The sequence below is a fragment of the Equus przewalskii genome, chromosome 30, assembly GCF_037783145.1.
Source record: "Equus przewalskii isolate Varuska chromosome 30, EquPr2, whole genome shotgun sequence".
In the NCBI taxonomy this organism is placed as follows: Eukaryota; Metazoa; Chordata; class Mammalia; order Perissodactyla; family Equidae; genus Equus; species Equus przewalskii.
Genome location: NC_091860.1, coordinates 16,445,024 through 16,467,974, shown reverse-complemented (window position 1 = coordinate 16,467,974; position 22,951 = coordinate 16,445,024). Strand labels below are relative to the sequence as shown.

General features: G+C 37.4%; 1 protein-coding gene across 7 annotated transcripts in view; it reads left to right on the top strand.

The window, feature by feature from the left end:
• SLC39A12 (solute carrier family 39 member 12) overlaps positions 1-22,951 on the top strand; it is a 79,368-nt gene that overhangs the window by 36,286 nt on the left and 20,131 nt on the right. For all 7 annotated transcript variants that reach the window (XM_070600824.1, XM_070600820.1, XM_070600823.1 and 4 more), the window contains 3 exons: positions 583-649; positions 4,442-4,600; positions 6,460-6,647. In XM_070600824.1, the coding sequence (XP_070456925.1) occupies positions 583-649; positions 4,442-4,600; positions 6,460-6,647 (414 nt within the window). The remainder of the gene's footprint in view (positions 1-582; positions 650-4,441; positions 4,601-6,459; positions 6,648-22,951) is intronic.

The window sequence follows — 22,951 nt, the reverse complement described above, 5'->3', positions numbered from 1 at the left end:
GAAAACATTTCTTACATTTCTTACATTTGTCTTTTGTAAGTCTGTTGATCTACTCTCTTAATCAGCAAGATTCTTTTACTGACTTGCGAGGCCACAAAAACAGAATGTTATGCTACGAAGAATGACGTGAGGTGTCAGGCTTGTGCGAGTTTCTTTTCCATCCAGAATACACGATCGGCTTAAAGATCAGAAGATGACTCCTAATCCACAGTCCACTATAGGGGAGAGGGCCAAATTAGGTTAAGAATCAAGAATCATTTTTTCCTACAGGTTTTGAGTTTCATACAGGCTTACATAATTTAAGAGTCTGAATTACAGACTGTCTCGGTGGCTTCTAGCTCTCTGTGGAAGATTCTGAGCTACGCAAAAGTGCTATTTTCATCTAAATATAGATAGTACCAAAAGTATGCTTGCAGACCCTCAACTCTACTTTCTGTTTATCTATGAAATTTAGAAGTTCTGATGTACTCTACAGTATTAAAATGTCTTTTAAAATCAACATAACTCTTCAGATGTTTCATTATTCAACAAAATACTGACTCTTCCTTATCTTTCATCATTTATTTTTTTAATTTAAAATAGAAAGGCCCAGAAGATTCACAGGCACCTGAAATTCATATAGGCAGTATGACAGCTTCCAACAGAAAATGTGAGTACCAAATTTAAAAAGCTAAACTTTAAATGTACAAAGTGCCATAGAAAAAGTTTATGTCTGCTTTAAGATAAATATGTCAAAACCATATAGATTTCATATTGAGTGTGTATTTCACTATTAAAACCTTTGCAATGAAGTTTTTGTATTTATTTTTTATTTTATCTTATCTTAATTATTTTATTGAGGTCATATTGACCTATAACTGTGTAAATTTCAGGTGTACATTATTATATATCAGTTTCTGTACAGGCTGCGTTATGTTCACCAAATAAAATTTTTGATAAAGACTCATTCTTATCAGTCTTTCAAACATACTACACATTAGTATCAAATTTATTCCATTCTTTAAAAATTATGTTGTCCCCAATTGTTTAAAACAGATCCTCTGAAAATTTCAATTAGTGTAAATACACATGTGGTTATGGGGCTCCTTTAGAATCATGGTCATGCCATGACTGAGCCTTTTGCTTCTATGTGAAGTCTGGAGACATCATTGGTTCTTTGGTCTTCTATCAGAGTCTACTGAAATTCATCCCAAACGTCTGTCTCATTTGTGATATTGCCATTGAGCTCAAATCAGTGATCACCTCATTCTTCACATCTTATTCTATAACTCATTTATCCATATAATTTTCAACCAACCTTTTTTTTGCATGATTTCACCTATTTCTGAATTTAATTTACCAGTTTTGGATAGGACTTTCTTCCGTTTTGCTTATGTTTCTGAATAATTCTTTGAAGTTTGTTTATTTTGTTGGTTTATTTTGGTTTTCATCAGTTGCTCCCGAATCTTTGCCCCATTTCTCTCACTTATGTTACCCTTTTGTGACACAGCCCTCCCAATATTTCAGTGTTAAGCAGTCATGATTTGTTATTCCCATTCTACCATAAGTTAGTTACCCAATAATAAAAATAGCTACCCTTTATTGAACACTTCTTACACGCCAGACATGATACTAAACACTTGACATGGATTATCTCATCTAATCCTTCTACAACTTAATGAAGAATAATTATTATCCAAATTATGCAAATAAAGAAACCAATTATTAGACATGATAAGTCACTGCCCAGGATTACATAGCTAGTAAGCTCCAGCACTGAGGAACTAAAGAAATGCTAATGCACCAACAATTTCTTTGTGGTAATCATTCTTGCACGCATCCTTGTATTTTCTCACATTCTTTCATTCATTCAAGAAATGTTCCAAGATGTGCAATGTTTCAGGCACTGTGTATTCACTGGAGAATAAAATAAAAATAGTCTGTATTTCTAGTTTGCAATATGGTTAGGGATATATATACTAATAAGAACAAACATGGTTGTAACAATCACTATTCTAAATGTGTTAGATATATTAACTCCTGTAATTTATTTATTTGATTTAAAAAATGTAATTACATACTCTGTCCAATTCCGCTTTCAAGACATTGTTAGTAATATTTTTCCTTGTAAATCCTTACTTCCAGGAGAAATTTTAGAATGTCTGGTACCTCATAGGTCTGCAATAGACATTTGTTTGCTTTTGTTTTCGAAAGAAAGGAAGAGGAGAGAAGGATGCGCCTAGTCAAATTAGGAGCAGGGAGCGGATGCTAGATCGGGGAGTAATGAAGCTCTGATTCAAATATTTTCAGGCCTCCTATCTTTCCAATTCAGATATCAAGCTTGGCATACAGAATGAATAGTTAACAAATCCAAATTCGATTACTCAACTGCCCTTTTGCCAGGGACATATTGAATTAGCTTCAAATATTTGATTACTTGCTTCGTATTACCTCATTGGTGGAACTCAGCTTGTGTTTCAAAACAAAAGATGCAAAAATCCTATCCACAGTCTGACTTAAATAAACAAAAAGCAAAATGATACAAGATCCAGCCCATGTTTCAGCATGGAAAACCTCTGATAAGTCAGACAAATGGAACTCAATATGCCTGCCAGGTACATAAGGAAAGGTAAATATTCTTGATAATTCTATAATGAGTTCATTAAATTACCAGTGATGGCTTGTCTTATCTTCTGCTGACTCATGTTTAAATTATCTTAAACAATATGCACAATGTGTTCCTTGTGGCTTAGAGGCAAATACGTATATTTGCCTTGTGGCTTGTTACTTGTCCATGATCTGACATTTAGAAACCCATAATCAGAGATAATAAAATAATAGACAACAAAAATAGGCCACACTGTTTTTTAACAGAGTATAAATTGGGTAAAAATTTTCCATTTGAATATATGCTACTAATATCAAAACTACATCTAGGTGTACGGAAATCACACTTTATTTGTATCATGCGATGTTGTCAAATGTATTATTTTAGTTTATTTTATTTTCACAAAGAAGAGCTCGGTTTCTGAAAATTGGCAGGAACAGCTAAGTGACCTGGTAGCATTATCAGATTCTGAGACCTTCTAGGCACTGCCAATAAGAACTCCTAGAATTCAATAATTTGATATTTATCCTGTGTATTTATGACTCTTACCTAAAATCTGCCTATTATTAATAGAGAATAAAGTGAATTAGTAAACCACCAGAGGATATAAGTGAGTCTCACAGCGGTAGTTGTAACTGAAGCATGCTTTTTAGAAGTCAAATGTACGGGGTGTCTTTGCAAGGTAGTCAACACAGCCCTCTCCTGGCTGATAGTCTGAGCTATATACACTGTTTACTGTACTGAAGTTGCTTATTTCGTGGTGTTGGATACGATGAGTCAAATTGTAGTCTCCAAATAAAATAACAAACCATATTATAATATGGTCCTCCCGCAGACATAGTCCACACAACAGAAACCAGGAGGTAGCCTCTTCCTACTTTTACTGAGTGTACAATTATTGGAATATTGTGTTCAGTTCTAACAGTAACAATGGCTAGTGCTTCCAGTCATCACACAGCATACGTCTACTAAGAAATTAATGAAGTTTTAGACTGTGACAATTGATTTTATTGTCTCTTCTTATCCAATGGTATACCTAGAGAGTTTAATATCAGACTAAGTGTTGTCCCCAAAATATTTGTTTTGTATTTCTTAGTCGTTCGACTCCATAACCGGGTTATGCTAATATAGTTTTAGGTTTTTGAAAACAGAAATTCTACCCACTAACAACTTGAACCCAATTATAATCTAAATTATTTCATTAATTAAACTCATTATGATCTAAATTATTTCATTGACTCTACTAATCAGATAGTGTATATTATGTAATAGAATCCCAAGAAAACATCTTCTCTTTATTTTGTTCCCAAGAAAACATCTTCTCTTTATTTTGTTCAATGTGCAGCCAATCTAGAACTGAAAGTTATTTTTCGGAAAGAAAGAATATTTGGTAATTGTTTCAAACCTAACTGTGGGATCAGCAGAGTTGGTAGTGGGTCTGTCAGGGTCACAGTTGGGGAGTTCCTCAGGGAGGGTATCAAATTATTTTTAAATGCTTTACAAAAGACACACATGGAGAGGTCGTCAGTGGTATTTTGGGAGGTTATAGCAATATTACTTTTATTTTCTTCTTTTGGCATAGCTGGACAAGGTGATAGAATAGTGAATGCCAGGGCATAATTTATCTCATTGTTAGGCACACCTGTTAGAAAAACAGTGACCATCCATCCAAGCATGTTGGTTACCATATTTGTACCTCCAATCCTGACATTTCGAAAGCTGAAGCAAAGCGGGGTAGCTTCGATGGAATTTAAGAACATCAAGGGTGCATGGGGAAGTTGGTCATGTTTGAGGGATTCCGTGAATTACTTAGTGTTCTGTTAATGCTTCTCACACCTTTGTTTGGTTCTTTAGGCGAAACCATTAGCTTGTTAGCAGTAATGATCCTGGTTGGGGACAGCCTGCATAATTTTGCAGATGGCCTAGTAATAGGAGCAGCGTTCTCATCTTCATCCGAGTCAGGAGTGACCACAACAATTGCTATTTTGTGTCATGAAATTCCACATGAAATGGGTAAGTCTGACAGTAGAACCACTGTTTCCTGCTTGTTCAGAAAATTGTAATATATTTCTAGCTATGGTTTACTAGGCTTCTTTTTCCAACATACAATTGAAAGAGGAATACTTTCTGTTCATAATTTATTTAAACCATAAGAAGCAGAGAACTTGAAAAAGAGAATTCCTGTACCTCAGGATGAAATTCAATTAGACTCCTTTATGATATTTCCCAGGGCCAGAAGTGATTCTCCTTGGATTCTGGAGAATTCTATATGGGAGAAAGTCATTCAGAGAAACCTTTTGAAGAACTTTGGCAAGAATTTTAAAATCTGCATATTCAGTGTGGGAAAAACATTAAGAGGGGAACTTTACCCATTATGTCAGCAAACAGGCCAGTGAGATAACATTTAGATTAAAGCTAAGCCATGGTTTCATCAACTCGATTTACACAAAATGTCTAAAGCCAAGCAGAAAATTGAAATGGCAGGCGTATGGTAGCAGATGTGTGTTAAGATTCTTTTTCTGGATAATCTTAACAGCCCTGTAATTCAAATCCTGCCTCCTGGGAACCAAGATGAGACAACATAGGCATTTATGAAACAGTTCCAGAAAGAGTAGAGGCTGGTCTCAGGAACACACATGCCCTAAAGAGAGGGCTCTTAACAGTCAATCTTTCTGTCCCTACTTTCAGGCCTACGTTGCCCCCTGGGTCCATCCCTCCCTCTGGTGTTAAGTGTCTATTGCCCAAAGTCCTGTCACTTTCTCCTCACAGGCCCATCCCTCTCAGAACAGTTTATCCAAGGTCCTTCCTGAATCCGTTAAAATGTTCCTGGTCTGGGAGCTATCTTCTGTGGTTGTGCTTTTAGCTACTATAATGAAACCACAGGGGAGGGTGACAGTCTGTGGCAGGCCAGCAAAGATGTTTTAAGATTGTGCTCATAAGACCAATTATGCAATGGAACTAGGAAACTGAGTCCCTAAGTGTCTCTTTACTGAATTTCAGCCTGATCCCAATCCCTAAAACTAAGCAATAGGGGCTCTCAGATTAAAAGGTCATTCTTCTAAGACAGACACTGTATGATTTCACTCATATGTGGAAGATAAACAAACACATGGACAAAGAGAACAATTTAGTGGTTACCAGGGGAAGGGGGGTGAGGGGTGGGCACAAAGGTTGAAGGGGCGCACCTATATGGTGGCTGACAAATAATAATGGAGAACTGAATTTCATAATGTTGTAAACTATCATAACCTCAATAAAAACTAAATAAATTATTTTTTTAAAAAAGGTCATTCTTCTTTTGGAGGAAAGTTGTGGAGAGAATAATGTCATTTTTCTATAATCATCAAGGCAATAAAACATTTTCTAAAGGAAAAATTTGTTTTCCTTAACAACTTTTGCAATGATTTTAAAATTTCATATTAAGTAGTTTTCTCTTTCCCCACAGCACTTCTTGCAGAAATAAATAATAAAAGCCAATATAATGTTTACTACCTCATGATTTTGCCTGGCGAATTTCCAGGCAAAAAGATTTAGAAACCCTGCAACAGCAAGGGCTTTATTTTGCATTTATCTAAGTTGAAAATGTCACAGGACGTGAGGAACTAAAGAATATGTCACAGTTCTCTCTGTAAATGCTATCTTTAGGAGCAGTAATGGGAATAGAATTCTTGAAATGTAGCTTTCTAATAGTGTGATGAGTTGGCTATGAATCCTAGAGAAATATAGGAAAGTGTGTTATTAACTGATCATTCAACTTTACTTATAAAATTGGTCCCAGTTGCTGAAATTTGAAGCAAGCTAATAGCACATGACTCTAACAAAGGTGTCATCAGTTAAGTGATAATTATATATTTTTTTTCCTTAAATTTCAGGAGACTTTGCTGTGCTCTTAAGCTCTGGACTTCCTGTTAAGATTGCCATCCTGATGAATTTTATAAGCGCTCTAACTGCCTTCATAGGACTATACATTGGCCTCTCGGTGTCAACTGATCCATGTGTTCAAAACTGGATCTTAACAATTACTGCTGGGATGTTCTTATATTTATCCTTGGTGGAAATGGTAAGCTTTGTGGCTTTCCTATTTTGTTTTTCAAAACACTGAAAATTTCAAACAGAGAAAAAGCAATAAAATGGAGGGATAGATGGAGAGAAGAGTATAGATAATATAAAAGGCTAAAGAAATATTCTATGTAATCCAAGAAAGTAAGTTGTAGGCAAAATAAATGTAATTTGAGCTACAGAAAACATTGACATTCTACTACTCAGCTGTAAAAAAAAAAAAGGATAAAATCGTCCCATTCACAACAACATGGATGGACCTTGAGGGTATTATGTTAAGTGACATAAGCCAGATAGAGAAAGACAATCTCTGTATGACTCCACTCATATGTGGAAGTTAAACATGTAGACAGAGAACAGATTAGTAGCCACCAGGGGAAAGGGGGAAGGGGGGTGGGCACAAAGGTTGAAGTGGTGCACCTACAACACGACTGACAAACAATAATGTACAACTGAAATTTCACAAGGTTGTAAAGTATCATAAACCCAATAAAAAGTTAAAAAAAATTAAAGCATAAAGACCTAAAAAAAAATTGACATTCTTTTAGTGAATTTAAGTGGAATGAATGAAACTTTTATAATTGTCAAAAAGTGATCATCACTTCATTCTGCTATGGCTCTGCATCTGTAGATGATGATTGCATTGCCAGCTGAAAAATGAGAAGTTCTGTTAAAGAGCCAGCTATTTTGTTTATGCTTGGAAAATACTTCAACTGAATTTGTCGTTAAATTAAGTAGCTGTTTGACTTAATTAACCAACCGTATTTTTAAAAATAATGATTTCATCGACTATTTCATCTATCATTTAAGTTATAATTGTCAAAAGGCTATCATGCTGGTGAAATGAGAAAGATTATTATAGTATTGGGTCTGTAAAGTTGCAACATGTATTTATTAAAGAGGTCCTTGCCGACATTAATGGTAACTTAGTCATCACTTTTCATTCTCCATAATCGTATGAAGAAATTGAACCTGGGAAAATTTACATCTTTTTGCCTCTTAAATTCTGGTCTCTGCAAGATAAACCAGTTTTTTTTTAAGGTCATCTTCTTTTAGACTTGCTTACAACTTAAATGTCTTAAGGCAAAAGTTGTAATGATTATCCTTTCTCATGGGTAGGATAAGGCAAATAAAAATGACGTACATTAACAGAAGAAATATTTAAGACTAAAAATCAATAGAAAGCCAGTCAGAACAGAAGCAGAATATGTGATTACATGTATCCTGGAGCAGAAAAGTAAAATAAACAATCTTGAGGATAATATGTGGAATAGGACCATCGGTATTGCCTAAGGATGCGACAGAATCCCGCTATTGTCCTGGAAGTAAATAAAAAGAAATGTATCACAAGGAAAAAAATCTGGAAGACAGAAACCTGTGCTGACACAACCAGAATAACAGTGATTTCTTGAAGTAGATGTCAGCAAGGGGATTGTGTAAGTGTCACCATTTTAAACCCCAGCATAAATGCTTCTGACTTTCCAGTTGTTTTTCTTAATTCTCATGAAATTGAAATAGATGAGGTGAACACCAAAATGTACCTCCATGTTTAGAAATGTTCTTACATATTATTTATGATACTCAGGAAATTTCCTAATCTTGATAGTGAAGATAGCTAAAAAGTGGGGTAAATTCTACCCCCTTTTCTAAACCCCAATCCCCAAGCCGCGCTCAATGTTACAGAATTCTGCGATTTCTAGCGTGAGAAATCTGGATTTCTAGCATGGTGTGACTTGAAAAGTACACTGTCGCTCATCATTGGATGTTGCAAGCTACCTTTTGTTTAAAATGTCTGTATATCAGTTCTCAAACTCACTCTCGAGCCTCCTGATTTTCAGCTTTCTATTCTGATTTCTTTTCTCTTTATGAGTCAGTTGGGGGCAGTTGCTGTATTCTTTTGAAGTTTACTTTGTCTTTGAACATAATCTAGACCTCTCTTCAAGTCCAACGGATGTATATGTATGTAGTCAATCCTTTTTGGTGTTGTTAGGGAATCTGCTCTCCCGAAATTGGAAATTGACCTGGAAGATTATCAAGAACGATTTGTCATGTAGAACCCTAACTAAATATGTCATTGTCCCCCAGATGTTTCTCCTCTTGGTCTTGTAAGGATAAGCAATTGCTTGTAAGAAAGCAATGTGGAGAATATTCTATGAGATTCCAACAAGAATAAATCTTGACCTTATTGCAAATTACTATCAGCCAAGGAAAAAAGCAGCATTCTGGCAGAAAGACAGGAAAGAAAATACTCTGAGTTTCCCGGGGCTACTTCCTAAAATCCAGGTCGCCTGCTCTCACGGCCTTTTGAGTAACTTCTAAACAAACACAACGCTTTCACAGAGGAGTAAGTTTAACTGTTGCTGTATTCTGGGGCTGTGCCAAAGAAAATAGTCTTTTGTCATTTAAAGGGAAGAAAACAAGGTTTCATGACTCTGTAAAACAGCAAAGAAAATAAATGACAGCAAATAAAGGGTAAGAGAGAATACTTGCCTACACTGGTGATTTACTAAACCCTGGAAATTTACCAGGCCCCTTTTGAGCAGGGTTAATGTGAAAAGATTAGCTGGATTTTTGCTTTGCTTGTTTGTTTCAAAGAAATTGGGCATGTAATTTCAAATTCCAAAAAGGAAAAGAACTAGGGGCAAAAATGGAGCCATTAGCAATGAAGTCAAGGAAAAAGAAAGTCTTCTCTAGGGAAATCTACCAGCTTAAATGCTCCAAAGTGGTATTGCCTTATCCAAGAACACAAACTCCCAGTTGCACTGAATGGTTTCTAAAGAAAGTTAAGAATGAATGCAGCTCTGGGTGGCCTGAGGAAATTCATCCTCTGTTACAAAGATCAGTGTCCTAGCCTGGATTTCCCCCAAGTGGAGGCTAAGACAAAGGCAGTTCAGCTTGGAGGTGATTCCAGGGAGCAGGAGTGAAGGGCAGATGGAGCGAAACAGAGAAGGATGAAAAATCTATAAAATGATGTGTTTTTGTTAAGTTGACCACCAGTATGGGGGATCCATCACACAGGACCTTCTGACGTGGCGCCTGTCCCCATTGTTCAAAGCTGGCCCCAAAAGCATTATCCCCCTACACTTCCAGGTTATGCATGCTTGAGTGCCAAGGGATTTCCCATGGTGGTCCTATGACATCACACTGGAGACGCCCAGGGCAGGAGAAAGAGGCATGCAGTGTGTGACTGAAGAAAGGCTCTGTGCAAAACCAATCAACGCCTCCTTGGAACTGATCTCTGCAGCAGTAGCTGGGGTGAGATGGGGCTGAGAGACTATAAACCAGCACAAAAGTACTGCCCATTAGCAGTTGACCCCTTCACCACTCAAATATGCGCATGCTCTCCTTTACTTTTAAGTCCTGTCTATCCCAAAGTCCCTTCATGTTGGCAGCCAGACAAAAACTCCACAAAGACTTAATACAAAATGGTTAGTGGAAGCTCCAAACTCTGCTGATCTTCAGGCAATATGTGATATTTGTCATCTTTGTCCTCCAGCACCCAATGTTGATTCTCCTCACCTTCAGGCTGTGCTTTGGCTGAACTAGATTTCTTTTTTATTTTTTAATTTATTTTTTTATCGCAGTAACATTGGACTATAACATTATATAGTTTTCAGGTGTACATCGTAATATATTTCAAATTCTGTGTAGATTACATCATGTTCGCCACCCAAAAACTAATTATAGTCCATCAACTCATATGTGAGTCTAATCACCCCTTTTGCCCTCCCCTCTCCCCCCTTCCCCTATGGTAACCACCAATCCAATCTCTGTTGCTATGTGTTTGTTTGTCATTGTTTTTATCTTCTACTTATGAGTGAGATCATAGGGTATTTGACGTTCTCCCTCTGACTTACTTCACTTAGCATAGTACCCTCAAGGTCTATCCATGTTTTCACAAATGGCAGGATATCATCATTTCTTATGGCTGAGTAGTATTCCATTGTGTATAAATACCTCATCTTCTTTATCCATTTGTTCCGTGATGGGCACCTAGCTTGCTTCCAAGTCTTGGCTATTGTGAATAATGCTGCAATGAACATAGGGGCACACATATCTTTATGCATTTGTGTTTTCAAGATCTTTGAGTAAATGCGCAGCAGTGGGATAGCTGGATCATATGGTAGATCTTGTTAATTTTCTGAGGATACTCCATACTGCTTTCCATAGTGGCAGAACAAGTTGCACTCCCACCAGCAGTATACAAGGGCTCCCTTCTCTCCACATCCTCTCCAACGCTTGTTGTTTCCTGTCTTGTTAATTATAGCCGTTCTGACCAGAGTGAGGTGATATCTCATTGTAGTTTTGATTTGCATTTCCCTGATAGCTAATGATGTTGAGCATCTTTTCATATGCCTGTTGGCCATCTGTATATCTTCTTTGGAGAAATCTCTCTTCAGATCTTTTGCCTATCTTTTTATTGGATTGTTGTTTTTTTTGTTGTTGAGATGTATGAGCTCTTTCTGAATTTTGAATATTAACCCCTTATCTGATATATGGTTTGCAAATATCTTCTCCCAATTGTTAGGTTGTCTTTTCGTTTTGTTGATGGTTTCCTTTGCTGTGCAGAAGCTTTTTAGTTTGATGTAGTCCCATTTGTTCATTTTTTCTTTTGTTTCCCTTGCCTGGCCAGACATGGGACTTGAAAATATGCTTCTCAGACTGATGTCAAAGAGCATACTGCCTATGTTTTCTTTTAGGAGTTTCATGGTTTTGGGCCTTACATTCAAGTCTTTAATCCATTTTGAGTTGATTTTTGTGCATGGTGTAAGGGAATGGTCTACTTTTACAATAAATAAACACCATTTATTGAGGAGACTCTCCTTTCTCCATCGTATGCTCTTGGCTCCCTTGTCAAATATTAGCTGTCCATAAATGTGTGGGTTTATTTCTGGGCTCTCGATTCTGTTCCATTGATTTGTGTGTCTGTTTTTGTGCCACTACCATGCTGTTTTGGTTACTATAGCTTTGTAGTATATTTTGAAATCAGGGAGTGTGATACCTCCAGCTTTGTTCTTTTTCTCAGGAATCCTTTGGCTATTCAGGGTCTTCTGTTGTTCCATATAAATTTTAGGATTCTTTGTTCTATTTCTGTGAAAAATGTTGTTGGAACTTTGATAGGGATTGTGTTGAATCTATAGATTGCTTTAGGAAGTATGGACTTTTAACTATGTTAATTCTTCCAATCCAAGAGCACAGAATATCTTTCATTTCTTTGTGTCCTCTTCAATTTCTTTCAACAGTTTTATAGTTTTCGGTGTACGGATCTTTCACCTGTTTCATTAATTTTATTCCTAGGTATTTTATTCTTTTTGTTGCAATTGTAAATGGGATTGTATTCTTAATTTCTCTTTCTGCTACTTTGTTGTCACTGTATAGAAACGCAACTGATTTTTGTGTGTTGATTTTGTATCCTGTGACTTGACTGTATTCATTTATATTTCTAAAAGTTTTTCAGTGGATTCTTTAGGGTTTTCTCTATATAAAATCATGTCATCTGCAAAGCGTGACAGTTTCACTTCTTCTTTTCCAATATGGATCTCTTTTATTTATTTTTCTTGCCTGATTTTTCTGGCTGGGACTTCCAATACTATGCTAAATAAGAGTGGTGACAGTGGGCATCCTGATCTGGTTCCTGTTCTTAGAGGGATAGCTTTCAGTTTTTCTCCACTGGAGAGTGATATTTGCTGTGGGTTTGTAATATATGGGCTTTATCATGTTGAAGTATTTTCCTTGTATACCCATTTTATTTAGAGTTTTTGTCATAAATGGATGCTGTATCTTGTCAAAAGCTTTCTCTGCATCTATTGAGATGATCATGTGATTTTTATTCTTCATTTTGTTAATGTGGTGTATCACATCAATCGATTTGTGGATGTTGAACCATCCCTGCATCCCTGGAATGAAACCCACTTGATCATGATGTATGATGTTTTTAATGTATTGTTGTATTCGATTTGCTAGTATTTTGTTGAGGATTTTTGCATCGATGTTCATCAGTGATATTGGCCTGTAATTTTCTTTTTTTGTGTTGTCCTTGTCTGGTTTTGGTATCAGGATAATGTTGGCTTCATAGAATGAGTTAGGAAGCCTCCACTCCTCTTCAATTTCTTGGAAGAATTTGAGGAAAGGTATTAAATCTTCCTTGAATGTTTGGTAGAATTCACCAGGGAAGCCATCTGGTCCTGGGGTTGCTCTTAAAGCAGGTACCCAGGGAATCTAGTCTTTCCTTCCCAGGCCAGATGATTGTAAATCCAGTTTGGGGAGCCTCAGCACAATTGGCTACAAGGTTTAACAGCACACTCCTGTTGCAGTTTTCCTGTTAATTAGGTAGGTACCCAGTGTAGCTGGTTGCTAGGCTCAGGGGCTTACAGTTGCGATAGGCCTCAGGCCTACAAGGCTGTTGTCAGTTCTCTTAGGAGTGCAGCTGAGTGGGGCTGGCCCTAGGCACGAACACTCAATTGTTTCAGGCTTTGGCAGGTGGGGCTGATCCTTTTTATGGCTATTTGTGAAGCACAGGTCTTCTGCCATTGATAAGCCCCACCCCCCCCACAGGACCACACACACTGCCAACACAGTCCTGGTCCATGCAAACTTCTCAACCCCCTGGAGCATACCCCAATGCCACACTTCAGAGGCCCCCCACCTCTCCACCAATGCCTGCCACAGTTCACCTGCTCCTCACACAGGCCCTGCCCCACAGAGGTGGACATACTCACCTGCTTATAGAGGATCAAGGCACCCCGTCAATGCAGGCCGACAAGTAGCCTGAGGGCTTGCTGTTGGGTGGGGCCAGTCCCTAGGGCGGGCTGCCTGCCCTGGCTGACCTAGATTAAATCTGTGCTCTAATGGGTGTGGCAGACCCCTGGGCTAACAGGCCAGGGGAACAACTTCAATGGCATCTGCCTACTTGTGTCAGCAAGCCTGGACTAGGTGACAACAATGGCCACCACCAATGTATCCATCTCCAGAGAGGTCTCTCCTCTCACTGAGATGCACCCAGAGCCTACTAAGTGAGTCTCTTTTCAGCAAATGACTGTCAGCCTTCTTTCTGGTGATTTTAGCTTGCTGAGATGGGTGAGTTTGTGCATAGGCCCTTTAAGACCCAGGTCTTTTTGCCTTCATCCAATAGCTTTTCTGTGGTTATTCCCCACTGCAGTTAATAGCCAGCAAAGCCAGAGAGTAAGGCCCTCGTCTCAGTTGTGCTCAGTCTGAAGGATGCTTATAGCAGTATTGGCCCCCACTCAGGACCTCACTCCTCCAGGGTGGGCTGCATACCTTAGAGTGGCTCCCTCCTGGCCAGCCGAGAAACTCCACTGCTCCTGAAGGTGGCTTTTTTTTCTCTCCAGAAGGAATTTCTGCCTCTTCCACCTTAGTCAGGACTGTCCCTTGTTGTGGGGGTTCTTTTAACCCAGTTTTCAGTTTTTTATCCAGGGTAATTTTTCCAAAAATAGATGTAACCTGGTTGTGTTCGTGGGAGGAGATGAGTTCAGATTCTGCCTACACTGCCATCTTGATGAGATCGCTCTATAATCCTTTTATTGCCTTGCTGAATTCAGTTTGCTAGTTTAATAATTTTTGAGGATTTTTACATCTATGTTCATCAGGGATTCTGGCCTATAATTTTATTTTCTTGTGATGTCCTTGTCTGGTTTTGGTATCAGAGTAATGCTGGCCTTGTAAAATGAGTTTGAAAGAATTCCTTCCTCTTAGATTTTTGGAAGAGTTTGAGAAGGATTGGTATTGATTTTTCTTTGAATGTTTCATAGAATTCACCAATGAATCTGTGTGGTCCTGCACTTTTGTTTGTTGGGAGGTTTTTGAAACTTCTTTCTCTATTGATTAATCCATTGACATGAAAAGCTCAAATGACCAGGTGATAGTCATAGCTTCATGTTCAGTGGAAATATTCCCTGATGTTTTCCCCTCAAGAACAGGGATCTGTGATCTGACAGTGCTAAAGTTTGTAGGAAAAGGAAGTACATAGTCCACAAGAGGAACAACTGGCAATGGTTGTTTACCATTGTTTCAGGATTTTCTCAATTGTTTCTGCTCTTATCTCTATTATTTCCCTCCTTCTACTTATGTTGCATTTAATTTTCTGTTTATTTTCTTGCTTTATCGGGTGGAATGATACATCATTGATTTTGAATCTTTCTATCTTTTCTAATATAAGCATTTTAAGCAATAAATTTCCTTCTAAGCACTGCTTTAGCTGATTCCCATATATTTTAATATATTGTGTTTTCATTACCAATCATTTTGAAATGTTTTTAAATTTCTCATGTAACTTTTTTCCTATTTGATCCATGTGTTATATGGAAGTATGTTGCCTAATTTCTCGATATTTGTAACATTTTGAAATATCTTTTTGTTATTGATTTTAATTTAATTTCTTCATAGTCAGAAAATATATTGTATATTATTTAAGTACTTTGAAATGTTTCGAGACTTGTTTTATGGTCCAGCATGTGGTCTCTCCCAGTGAATGGCCGTATGTGCATTTGAAAAATACAGGATGCCAGGTTCTGTGAATGTCAATTAAGTCAGGCTGGTTGATAGTGTTGTTCATGTTTTCAAATTCCATTCTGATTTATTTCTTCACTTGTTCAGTTAATTATTGAGGCAGTGATGTTAAAATATTGGCTTATATTTGTGAGTTTGCCTATTTCTTTGTTCTATCAATTTTGCTTCATGGATTTGAATTTCTGTTATTAGATGCATGCATATTTAGGGTTGTTATGTCTTCTTGATGAATTGATATTTTTACCATGCTGAAAGGTCCCTCTTTATCTCTGGTAAAACTTCTTGTCTCAAGATCTCCTTTGTCTGATGTTAACATAGTCACATCTGTTTTTCTCCTTACTGTTTGCACAGAATATCTTTTCCATTTTTTTTTATCTTCCACCTATCTGTAGAAAGTAAGTGGTGGCGCCTTGATAGAGTATTTGAAGTATCACGTAACAAAAGAAGTGTCTAAGGTAGTCAGCAATCTCTGTGATTAATATGTTAGTATCTATTTGTCTTGTTTATCTCCTTTCTCTAAATCTTATTTATAACAGGATCTATTGGTTTGCTGTCTTTTTCATACTCCCATGTTTGCTACAAAGATTTAATGAGATTTGTTCTCTATAGATATAATGCTTCCCCCCCCCCGAAGATATATGTGTCTTAATCTTGTTTACCTGTGAATTATGTTATTTTACATGTCAAAGGCACTTTGCAAATGTGATTAAAGTTTAGGACCTTGAAATGGGGATATTATCCTGGACTATTTAGATGGTCCCAATCTAATCACATGAATCTTTAAAAGTGGAAAAACTTCTCCAGCTGTGGTAAGTGAAAGAGATGGGCAGACAGAAGGAAGATTCAGAGAGATTCCGTGTTGTTGCTGATTTTGAAGATGGAGTAAGAGGGCCAAGAGCTATGCAGGCAGCCTCTAGAGGCTGGAAAAGGCAAGGCAACAGATTGCCTGCCCCCCCCCCCCCCGAGCCTCCAGAAGGGAGACTAGCCCTGCAGACACGTTAATTTTAGCCTGGTGAGACCCAGGTCAGTCTTCCGACCTACAAACTTGTGTTGTTTCAGGCCACCAGGTTAGTGGTAATTTGTTAATATCAGCCATAGAAAACTAATATATCCATGTGCTACTAAACTTGGTTCAGATCTGCTTGGGAATGGAAGCAGCTACGTAGGAGCATCTCATTCTGTTTCATTTCTTAGAAGGAACCAGAAGTTCCTTCTAAGAAAATTCTCAGAACTGCAAGTCTAGAGGATTTCTCATATCCATCTTCTCTAAAGATACAAAATTTCTCAAATAGAAGGAAAAAGACAAGCCCTGGAAGTATTGTTTTTTTAGCAGTTTGGATAAGAGAGACTTTATTTTTAACAAATATTACTTATTGTTTAAATACATTAATTCATATAAAAAAACATAAATAAGTTATGCCACAGAAAGGTTTATTTGGGACCTGAGACAAGTTTCAAGGCTTTAGGCAGTTTTCTTAAGGTTTTAGATCCCTGCGTACTGTTTCCATAGCAACAAGCCCATAGAAACCTCTAAGGGCCATCACTATGGATGTAACTAGAGGTGTCCCTAGAGTTGAGAGAACTGGACAACTGCCCAGAATCTAATATGTTAACAGCACCCGAGCTGGGAGTGGAAGAGCTGTAACGCAGAGAGGTAGGTAGCAGAGAAGGAAGTGCCTCACCAGTTCATGCCAAAACAAAACAAAACTCAGGCCCCCTCTGTGCGCATCAAGGTGAATCAACTCAGATTATACCTTATTTCTAGGCCCCTCCCCTCCACCAATCTCCCTTATTACAGAGTTTTCCGGATCTCTTACCCCTCTCCTCTGCACTTTTTTTGGGTGCTCTTTTAAAACTTCTCTTCCTCTTCCAGACTGTTATTGGTATTCCTTCTATCTTTATTCTGCTTATGTAATAATGGGGAGTGGGGACAGCCAGATTGAAGAGGGGTCAGAGCAATTTACTTATCTGTCCTCTTCTGGGAAGTGTCTCCCCAAAGTAATTGCACAGCTAGTCTTTTGCCTGGAGCATTTTCCAATTTCCAGATAATTTTCCTCGTACGAAAGCCAAGGTGAAGAGTATTTGTAATTTGAATTTAGACTAGTCTGCTTTTAAACTATACTCAAACACAAGAATAATATCTGAGTAGTAAACCCAGTCAATAAATAAGATTATCAGTAGCCCAAATGAAGAGCATCCATTGGCTTCTCCACAGTAATGTTAGTTCAGTCAATGTAACAGCTTCAAGATAGTGAATTGGGTGAAAAGATTAAAAGTTGATTGACAAAACAGCTACCTTTTTAGCTAGACTTTCCCTCTTTCCTTAATCACATGACTATAAAATTAAAGTAAAATAGTATCCTACACTTTTAGAATATTAATCCTATTCCCTCCTCCCCATCATTCTTTCTTTATCTTCAGATTCATTGAGTGTGATTGAGTCTCTCTGTCTCAGAGAAATATAGATAAATCCAATGCAATTCAGCCAGTAATCTACAATCACCAAGCTGATTAAAAAACTCTCATTTTTGGTAAATGAGTTCTGTCTCCAACCAAAAAACAAGGAGGCTATCCTTTCCTTTAAATTTGGCAATACTTAGGTATAATGCCCTTTAAACAACATCCTTCCATAGAAAGGGGATATTTTGTTTGGGGAAGAAACATATAAAATAACCTTGATATACCTGTTTGCTTCCAAAAAATACTCTACTTGAAATCAATGAGTGCAATTGACATCATTTTAAATACTGTATTTCTGTGAAAAAAGTGACAACCATTTAAAAATCATTTCAGGCAGCAAAACTAATATAATTCAACATTCACAATTATGTCTTCACAAAAGCAAAAAGCATGAATCATTCTTACCAACAGTTTGGTAAGATTTCTACTCTCTTTTTATTCTCTTTCTCTAAAAATCAGTCAAATCCTACACTTAGATATTTTCTACTGAGAAAATGATTAATAGACACAATTTTGGTGAATGCTGAGTTACATAATTTACAAAAATTGACCACCAGAAATGTTTGTATTTTTCTGCTCTTTATGTCTCTTTTCTTCTAGCAAGTCTGTCAAACCATGCTCATGCATGCACACACACATGCATGAATATATCTTCCAAAGCAATCCATTTCATAGGAAAATTCTAAAGCTTGCTAATGGCTCTCTTTGCTGAGCTATACAATTAAGAGTCTGTCAGGCCATCCCCGGTTGCCTAGTGGTTAAGTTTGGCACACTCGCACACTCTGTTTCAGTGGCCTGGGTTCAGTTCCCAGGCACAGACCTCCACCACTCATCTTTCAGTGGCTGTGCTGTGGTGGTGGCTCACATGCAAAAAAAAAAAGAGGAAGATTGGCAGTGGATGTTAGCTCAGGGCAAATCTTCCTCAGCAAAAAAAATAAAAATTAAAAATTGGGAATTTGTCTAACTGAATTGCTTTCCCTAAGGAGAAAATGAAGTGAATTGTTAAATACAAGTTACAAGTGGGTAACATTTTTGTCTCCCCTAATTGTATGTCAATGCTGTGGTCTTTGTCTTATAACTCAGTTTTCAAAAGAGAAATTTTCATTTATTTTCTGCTGCAACCTGCTTCATAAATTCCCTTGGGAAGGTACTATCAAGAAGGTAGAAGACTATAATAGCCTGTATTTGAATATTTAACAAATAAAATATCTAATGCTGGATTTTAAAAAATAACCTTCAGATAAGCTTCCAGTTTGCAAAGAGCAGTGGTCCTCACTGGTTTGATAAGGAAAATTAAAACTGCTGTATTCAGCTGTTTTGTGAACATAGCTACTAACTTAAAAAGACCTAAGTTCAAAACAGGACCTCTGTCAATGGGAACAAATCTCTCAATTTCAAGATATTGTTGAGTCAACTAGTAATCTGTGTTGCGGGTCTTCCTATTAAAACAAATATGATGCTAAAATAGAACCCATTATTAGGTTCCCCTTTACATTGCTGTCAAAAGGGATAATCAAGGAAATGAAGGAAGGGGAAAACTCACACAATAACCAAAAGGAGAGATTATGTTGAAGCCACATCCAAACTGCTATTGAATTAAAATGTTGGGAGATTGTTAAAAGCAAGAATTGATACAATATTTTTATAATTTTATACAATGCAAATATTCCAGAGCAGATTTTCATTCTCCAGAATACTGTAGAAAGAGAAATCCAGCAGGACCTTCCTGACATTCTGTAGCAGATAAAACCTCATCTCTGTGGATAGGCCACTTTCCCAACAAGGTCCAGCCAGAGGGACAGCCAGGATCTTTAAAGGACAGGAACCTCTAACCTCCTCTTCATCTTGATACAGTAGGCAGTCACAAAGAAATTCAAAGTGGTCCACACTGCAGACTATAGAAAGAAGTGATTCTGATACTCTAGAAATGGATTGTTTTATAGTTCTTAATGAAGTGTGAGAACATGAGGGCTGAGTTTATTGTCTTAGTCCGTTTGGCTGCTATAACAAAAAAAAAACCCATAGATTGGCTGGCCTATACAACAAACATTTATTCTCGCAGTTCTGGAGGCCAGGAAGTCCAAAATGAAGGGACTGGCTGATTTAATGTCTGGTGAAGACTTGAAACCGTGTTGGTGGATGACTTCCTTCTTGTATCTTCACTTGGCATGGCGGAGAGTAGAGAGAAGCAAGCTCTCTCAGGACTTGTACACGGGCAATAATCCCATTGATGAGGGCTCTGTCCTCATGACCTTCTCTAATCCTAATTACCTCCCAGAGGCACTGCCTCCTAATACCATCACCTTGAGGGGTAGGGTTTCAGCATAGGAATTTTGAGCGAACACAACATTCAGTCTGTAACATTTATGCTCTGGGACTTTGAGATCTAAACCTAACCCAGAAGTTCATGTTTCTCAAAGCAAACTAATGACAATCCTTACAAGGCAGTAAATGACACCTCTTCTTATCCCATAGTTTCTTAGATATAATCTGAATGCTGCTTATTGTAATATTATAATAAGCTAAAGTTAGTCAAAGGAAAGCTTGTGAAACCTTAGAGTGTATGTGTGTGTTTATTCCACTAAAATATTCATAACATAAAATGTACCATTTTAACCATTTTTAGGTGTAAAGTTCAATGGCATTAAGTACATTCACACTGTACCACCATCTATCTCTGGAACTTTTTTCATCATCCCAAACTCAAGCTCCATACTCACTAAACACTAACTCCCCAAACCCCGGCCCCTACCACCTGGCAACCACCATTCTACTTACTGTCTCTATGAATTTGACTACTCTAGGTACCTCATGTAAGTAGAATCATACAATATTTTTCCATTTGTGACTGGCTTATTTCACTTAGCATAAAGTCTTCAAGACTCATCCATGTCATAGCACGTGTCAGAATTTTGCATGGTACGTATTTACAGCATTTTATTTATCCAGTTATCCATCAATGGACACTTGAGTTGCTTTCACTTTTTGCCACCTGTGAATAGTGCTGCTGTGAACGTGGGTGTACAAATATCTCTTCAAAGTCTTGCTTTCAATTCATTTGTGTATGTATCCAGCAGTAAAGTTGATGGATCATATGGTAATTCTATTTTTAATTATCTGAAAAACTGCCTCACTGTTTTCCATGGTGGTTGTACTATTTTACATTCCTACCAACAGTGCCCGAGGGTTCCATTTTCTCCACATCCTCACCAACACTTTTGATTTTCTGTTATTTTGAAAACAGCAATCCTAATGGGGGTGAAGGGGTATCTCATTGTGATTTTCTTTTGCATTTCCCTAATGATTAGTGATGTTAAGCATCTTTTCTTGTGCTTATTGACAATTTATGTATCTTCTTTTTTGTATGTGGTGTGGGAGTCCAACTTCATTCTTTTGAATGACGATATACGGATTTCCCAATACCATTTGTTGAAAGGACTGTTCTTTACCCCATTAAATTGTCTTGGCAGTCTTGTCAAAAATCATTGCCTGTGTATGCAAGAATTTATTTTCTGGGCCCTCTACTGTGTTCCATTGGTCCATACATCTATCTTTATGCCAGGACCACACTCTTGTTTATTGTAGCTTTGTAGTAAGTTTTGAAATCAGGAAGTGTAAGACTTCCAATTTTGTTCTTTTTCAATATTGTTTTGCCTATTTGGGGTCCCTTGAAATCTTAGATGAATTTTAGGGTGAATTTTTCTATTCCTGAAAAAAAATAATTAGGCTTTTGATAGGGACGGCATTAAATCTGTAGATCACTTTATCTAGTGGATCTCTTAATAATATTAAGTCTTCCAATCCATCAATACGGGATGTCCTTCTCTTTATTTGTGTCTTTAATTTCTTTCACCAACATTTAGTAGTTTTCAGTGTACAAATCTTTTTTTTTTTTTAAGATTTTATTTTTTTCCTTTTTCTCCCCAAAGCCCCCCAGTACATAGTTGTATATTCTTTGTTGTGGGTCCGTCTAGTTGTGGCATGTGGGATGCTGCCTCAGCGTGGTTTGATGAGCAGTGCCATGTCCGCGCCCAGGATTTGAACCAATGAAACACTGGGACGCCTGCAGCGGAGTGCGCGAACTTAACCACTCAGCCATGGGGCCAGCCCCAGTGTACAAATCTTTTTACTTTCTTGGTTATGTTTATTCCTAAATATTTTACTCTTTTTTATGCTATTGCCAATGGATATCCTTTTCACACTGTTCATTGTTTGTGTATAAAAATGAAATGGATTTCTGTGTGTTAATTTTGCATTTTACAACTTTGCCAAATTTTTAAATTGTGTTTTATTTTAACATCTTGAGAGTAAAACAGGTATTGGTACTGGGTAACACATTTTTACTTAACAGAAGAACATGTTTTATAAGTGGTATTTTTAAATGTAATGCTATAGTGAATAAAATTGTGTAAGTTAAAAATATTTATTAGTCAAAAGGATTTCGTCATTAATCACATAAGCCCATTTCACTTATTTTGTGTTTTGTTTTGTTTTGTTTGCTGAGGAAGGTTTGCCCTGAGCTAACATCTGTGCCAATCTTCCTGTTCTGTATGTGGGTCACAGCCACAGCATGACCACCAACAAGTAGCGTAGGTCCTTGCCCAGGAACCGAACCCAGGCCACCAAAGCAGAGGGCGCCAAATTTAACTGCTAGGCCATGGGGCCAGCTCCTCAGTTGTTTTGTTTTTTATTTTTTGATCTTTTAATTATTTTATTGAGGACACGTTGTTTATAACATTGTGTAATTTCAGGTGTTCATTACTATAGACCAGCTTCTGTATAGACTGTATCATGCTCATGACCAAAAGTCTAGTTTTTATCCATCACCACACATATGTGCCCCTGTACCCCTTTCACCCACCCCCACCCCCTTCCCATCTGATAATAATTAATCTGTTCTCTTTGTCCTGTGTTTATCTTCCACGTATAAGTGAGATCATATGGTGTTTGTTCTGTCTTACCTATTTCGCTTAACATAATACCCTCAAGGTCCATCCTTGTTGTTGTAAATGGGACGATTTTATCTTTTTTTATGGCTGAGTAGTATTCTATTATATATAGACCACATCTTCTTTATCCATTCATCAGTTGATGGGCACTTCGGTTGCTTCCACATCTTGGCTATTGTGAATAATGCTGCAATGAACATAGAGGTGCATAAATCTCTTCATATTGTTGATTTCATGTTCTTTGGATAAATACTCAGTATGGGCAAAGCTGGATCATATGGTATGTCTATTGTTAGTTTTTTGAGAAATCTCCATACTGTTTTCCATAGTGGCTGCACCAGTTTGTATTCCCACCAGCAGTATATGAGGG